At 40.7% G+C, this 6,194-nt stretch overlaps 1 protein-coding gene across 1 annotated transcript; it reads right to left on the reverse strand.

Annotated features, from left to right (window-relative positions):
- Positions 1–2,241: 2,241 nt before the first annotated feature.
- Positions 2,242–2,937, reverse strand: HSPB3 (heat shock protein family B (small) member 3). The gene has a single exon (NM_001046570.2). It carries the CDS (start codon positions 2,794–2,796, stop codon positions 2,347–2,349), a length of 450 nt encoding a protein of 149 aa, NP_001040035.1. The 5' UTR covers positions 2,797–2,937; the 3' UTR covers positions 2,242–2,346.
- Between the last annotated feature and the right edge of the window lie 3,257 nt (positions 2,938–6,194).

The raw sequence follows: 6,194 nt of genomic DNA on the forward strand, positions 1-6,194 counted from the left end.
AAAGGGAACCAATAGGGAATTGTGAAGTACCAGGAACAGGAAATGGCAGAAGACATCACCACCCCAAGTGTTGAAGGGGCATAAGGAAGAAACAGCGTTGGTATTCTGGTGTCTGATACAAGTCCACGTCTCGGAAAAGAAGCTGTCCCTCCAGACCTCCAGTCCTGGGGAACGCAGGTCCTGCCAGAGCCTCATCTGCAGCAAGCTGGCAGTGGAGAATGAAATGCCCTCCTCTTCCACCCCTCCTGCCCACCAACTTCCTCTCTCCAGTCTCTGATCTGCAGTCAGTGCCTCCTATTGGCTGAACCCAGTTGGAAACTAGAATGACACGCCCATCAGGGTGGGCCTGCTTGGGCTCAGAGTGGGGCTGAGTAGGGCAGAGGATGGTCTGGGTTGGTGGGAGGTGGGAAGGGCAACAGACAATAACCAATACGATCAGGATATCAAACCCTTTGCAAATATAATCCTAATTTTGAGAAAAGTGATACATGTATTTATGTATAAGAGAATTCTGAACTATAACTTTAAAGTAGCTATCTCATCGTAGTAGAAGAATAATAAATGGTTTTTATTTTTTATAGTGCTTGGTATATCTCCCAAATTAAAAAAAAAAAAAGTATTACTTTAAAATTTATCTTAGGAAAAATAAATGCTAATTGAATGAAGTGTTTAATCTTAACTTTTAAAGGAAACATTTCCTATCAGTGGCTCCTCATGCTAAGAACTTCACTTTCTGAAATTTCTCAGAAGACCTTACCTAGAGTGAGATCAAGGCCAACGAGAGGATGTTTGTGTTTGTTTCTCAAAATACTAGCTTGTTTTCACACTATCCTGCCCAATGATAGAAAAGAATAATCTAATGTGGGACAAAGGGCATCCCAGTCCTAGTCATATTAGTAGATGTAATCCATTAATTACTATTAACTTTGTTATGTAGCAGAGTTGGTCTATGACATTCACTTTGTCAAAGAACAAAATTTGTGATCCTAGAGTTGAATGCACAATTACCAACTTCATATAAACACCTAACTTCAAAATGCTTTCAATTTAAACTATAAACCAACATCTCTGTTTTCAAAACGACTTGTATAGCTTCTGATTTATTTTTCTACTGTTTTATACCTCTCGCATCTGCATGTAAACTACAAACAAAGCACCAGAGAGGAGCTCGGGGGTTATCAGCAGTCAGCAGCTACGCTGATGTTTTCCACACCCAGATTCCTCTGCTATTCATAGCCTTGTCCTCAGCCTCACATGGGGTCCGGGGTAAAGGCAGCTACTTTCCCCCAAAGAAGTACTTCACATGTAGAGAATGAGATAGCAAATCCTTGGAATGTCACAGACCAGCTGTTGAAGGCAATTGTTCCTAACCACCAATGTCTCAGCCGCTCCTTTGGGCCAAAGCAGCAGTTGGGGGAAATAGAAGCAGCCAACGTTCTGTATAAACTCAGACACCCATGTAAGCTCGGGCCTCAGAACTTTCATTGCCTGCCAAGCTATTTAAAGCTAAGGATTATGCAGTGAGAACAGATGCAGTGCATTTTGCCATCTTCTGAAATCTAACATTTTAAGTAACATTTAAAGAGCATAGTTTAAATTTTCTTGAATTCAGTCATTGTACTTTTCAAAGTGGTTTCCTAAACTTCATATTAATTTAAGTATGACAGTGCATCTTAATATTTCATAAATATCCACAGAACATACACTATGCTTTAAAAAATGCTGCAGCTAAGATTCACCTTAGCTTTTCTTTTTAATGAGGTACATATTTGGAACTTTTAAAAATCATATTTATATCTGAAAATTCCAATGTAAGTTTAAAACAGTAACAAATGTAGTGACTCATAAATATATTTCAGATCCAATTTTCCAGTACTATTTTTTAACCTTCATATTCTATATTTACAAAGCTATGCTATAATAAAATACACTGAAAAGAAAAGCTCATTAAGTGGAGGAGATCACAGCTCTTTTTAGCACTATAAAACACTTTCATAAAATGGATAAGAATTTCTTAAATTGGTGTGGCTCTTTTGCCATCAACTGTTACAAATGCAAGCTTCTCTGGCATTGTTGAAGTAAGGAAGAAATAATTCTGAATCGTTTCTACTATCAGACTACAGTCTCCTAAACTGTCAATGTTTCAGGTGTTAAGAATAGCATCAACCTGAGCTGTAGGAACATATTTAACAACTTTCCTTTCGTAATAAAATAACAAAGACAACCTCAACATACCAGGAATTATGTCTGTGTTTTTAATCTTCATAAAAATCATTTCAAACGTGGATAATACACACATTCCCGTGATACCATGGGCTAAACTAGAATCTTCCTCTCGACACCATGTCACTTGGTCCCAGCCGAATCCTTTACTTCCACCACCAGAATTCCATCGTGACAGAGGATCGCCGACAAATCTTTGGTTTCAATGCCGTCGGGCAGTTTATACTGTCGGGTGAAGCTTCTGGAGATGAAGCCGTGCTCATCCATTCTGGTTCCGTGTTGAGCTTTTATCAGCAGCCAGCCCTCGAAGGTCTGAATGATGATATCTTCGGGGAGGAATTGGACCACGTCCAGCAGGACTTGGAAGCGGGATTCGCCTCTCTGGGGCGGCATCTCAGCGGCATCCACTGGAGGAGCCTGGGCCGCCCTGGCCTTCCCCAGGTCCACCGTGGTTGGCCCCGGCAGTGCATATAAAGCGTGATCCAGCCTGCAGTCTTCCAGACCTCGAGCTTCGAATTCCTGCTCGTATCGCACTGGAGTCTCGATGAGGTGCCTCAGGATGATTTTTGCCATAGTGGAGGCAAAGCCGGCATCCAGCAGCGTCCTCCCCGTCCAATGTCCGCGTGGAGCTTCGCCGCTGCCTTCCAACTAGATTATCAGAGGAGAGCTGCTCTTCGCTTATAACCCCGCGAGAGCAACCCTTTAATTAGACCTGAATCACAGTGCCGCACGCTCCCTCTTGTCTTTTCGCTCCTGCTGACAATGAACGGCTATTTATAGGGTGTGTTTCGAAGTTGCTTTTAGCACACAGCCTGCTCGAGCTGCCGAGTCAAGGATTGCCCTTACGTTCTCAGTTATCCTTGGCAAGTATGTCGGCCTCGCTTACCCAGAGAGAAAGAGAGAGTCAGAAACAATATTTGAGAAATATTTGAGTGCTCTGTCTTTGTGAACTACAGCAAACTGAGGGATCAGAACAATCTACAGATGAGCACTTATTTGTATGAACTAAGTCTGCTCTAATCCTAGTCTCCAGGCACAAAATCAGGGGGAGGTGACTTGAGCTTTAAATTGATTAGGAATCAATTACACACACACAGGCACATTAAAATCTCAAACATTCAACAAGCCCTCAGCCCTCTATCCTATACATTTATTTTCATTTCATCCTTTAATCTTCTATCCTTAAGTGACATCTGAGCCAGGCCATCTGGGTTTATTAAATTTGACTCATGAAAAATTAGATCAAATGACTGAGCCAGACAGTGATGTCCAACCTCAGAAGGGGTTGAAAGGCATAGAACAGAGAATCTTAGCAAGGAAAATAGAGCTCCAGGGCAGAGAAAAAGCTTAATGCTTTTTAACTATTTGACACTAAAGCCCATAAAACTAAGGATTAATCTAGTTGCAGCTCTGCTGTTGAAATGGCAAAAATAAATAACATACTTCCTAACTGTAACCCCCTTAACATTAAACTTAGATTGAAAAAGAATGAGGTAACTCTTTATCCACTGCTATGGCAAGATCTCCAAGACATGTTAAGTACAAAAGGAAAGTCCAGAACAGCATATAATGTGCTGTATTTGTCTTTTTTTTAAAATAGGCATTTGCTTGTGAAATATAATCTGAAAGTTATGTCATGGGGAACAGAAGTTGCCTCCTGGGATGGTAGCAGAGTGATCAGAAGGCAGGGGCTAGAGGGAGACTTGTTCATCACTATAAACACGTTTGTGCTTTTAACTTCTATAGTGTGTTTGTAATGAACATACACAAGAGGGTTTAAAATATAGAAAACTTCCTCTCCATGGAGGCTGGTATTCTCTAGAATAGGTAGACTCCAGAAGACCTTTCCTTAAAACACATGTCCATTTTCTTAGAATTAAAAATAAACCTAACTAGTTTTTAGTTTTAGTTTTTTATGGTAAAGAATCTGCCTGCAATGCCAGAGACTCAGGTTTGATCCCTGGGTTGAGAGGATCCTCTGGAGAAGGGAATGGCAACCTACTCCAATATTCTTGGCTGGAGAATCCCATGGACAGAGGAGCCTGGTGGGCTATCGTTCATGGGATCACAAAAAGTCAGACATGATTGAGTGACTAACACTTTTACTTAGGAAAGTCTAAAAAATTAAAAAACAAAATTTTTAATTTTTTAAATTTAAAAAATTAAAAATTAGAAAACAGAAGGGAACAATTTCCTTTAGCTCTTTTATAATACCCTAAAACTCTGAGTGGATATTTTGGTATATAGTTTAAAATATGCCTTAATTATGTTGTTCAAACACAGCTTTTTTGACTTGCATTTTACAGGTTGATGACCCTCAATGGAAAAATGTATTCTTTGAAATCTTAATGTCCTCTGGCTCACAAAATATTGAGAGATGTTTTCACTGATGCTGCTGTGAGTGGTAAGTCAAAAACAGAACTCACTACCAGTGGCAGGAAATGTATAAGGTACTAAGGATTTGGCTTTAAATTGCTGGAAAAAGTCATAGCAAAATTGAGAAGAAAGTATATAGATTTTCTATATATCCCCTGCCCCCACACTTACATAGCATCTCCCATTGTCAGCATCCCCACCAGAGGGTACATTTGTTACAATCAGTGAACCTACATTAATACATAATTTACATTAGATTTCACTCTTTGTGTTGCACATTCTATGAATTTGCCCAAAGGTATAATCATGTGTATCCACCAAAATAGTAATATACAGAGTTGTTTCACTGCCCTAAAAATAGTTTGTGCTCCATCTATTCACCTCCCCTCCTCCCAACCTTTGTCCTGAAAAACTGCTGTAAAAAGTAAGCCTGTGGATTTGCTGTGCTGGGTCTTCATTGCTGCACTCCAGCTTTCTCTAGCTGTGGTGAGTGAGGGCTGCTCTTCATTGCAGTGCTTGGGCTTCTCCCAGAGGTGGCTTCTCTTTTGTGGAGCATGGGCTCTAGAGCGCAGGCTCAGGAGTTGTGGCACATGGGCTCATCGCCCCATGGCTTGTGTAATCTTCCTGGACCGCAATCAAACCCATGTCCCCTACATTGGTTCCCAACCACGGGCCACCAGGGAAGGCCAAAAAGAAAAGTCTATTTAAAAAGCTAAAACTTCTCTAAAAAAAAAATACTAGAAAGATGCTGGTAGGGTGGACAGAGAAAAACATATCCAATTATGGTTTCTTGCCTTTAAGAATCTCTAAAATAGGTGAGGAGGACTAGATATGAGTGATGTTTCCATGTTGCTTGTATGACTGAGTTGCTGAGGTTTAAAGGGAGTAGTCACATTTCTGGAGCAAACACCCAAGGCTTCTACTTCTGCTGTTTCCCCTGCTGCCCTTTGACCCTAATCCTGCACTTCTATCCTCCTCTAGGCTTCTGTTCAACCACTTACCCCTTTCTTGATGTTCTCTAGTCCCTCACTGTCCACAGGCCCCTCTCCATCAGCATAAAGTCAGTTGTACCCCATCTTTTTAAACCAAAACAACACCTACTAGCCTTATGTCACCCCCTAGCTAATTATTCCCTTCCCAGCCCAGCTCCTTGAATTTGTAGCCTGTGTTCAATGATCACTCTCTGTGCTATTGCAAAATAACTCTGCCCTGGATTGATGTCAAAGTCAGCCTTATTGCCAAATCTATACTTTAACCTTATCTTCCTTAACCTCTTGAGCATTTGACATAAGCCTCTCATCAGAAAAGAATGTGAACTATTTTTGTCCTAGCCTTGTCAAGAGGACACATAGAGTTTTCTCTTATCCTATTCCATGCATTCTCAATGGAGGTGATGTCACCCTCAAGGGGGCAAAAATTGGTTCTTATGGAGCAAATCAATCAAACAAAAAATTCATGTTATCTAAGATTATACCAAATCTTAGCTCTAGGGAATGGATTATGGTCTTCCAAAAGGCCCAGGTACATAAACAGTCATAAAGAATATCTGTGGAATTAAAATTTCATGGGGGAGAGGGAGGAGAAATCAAGTGGAA

The sequence above is a fragment of the Bos taurus genome, chromosome 20, assembly GCF_002263795.3.
Source record: "Bos taurus isolate L1 Dominette 01449 registration number 42190680 breed Hereford chromosome 20, ARS-UCD2.0, whole genome shotgun sequence".
Classification (NCBI taxonomy): domain Eukaryota; kingdom Metazoa; phylum Chordata; class Mammalia; order Artiodactyla; family Bovidae; genus Bos; species Bos taurus.

Bases quoted from the DNA above. Each gene is read 5' to 3' on its own strand.
- HSPB3 (NM_001046570.2), bottom strand. From the start codon at position 2,796: ATGGCAAAAATCATCCTGAGGCACCTCATCGAGACTCCAGTGCGATAC.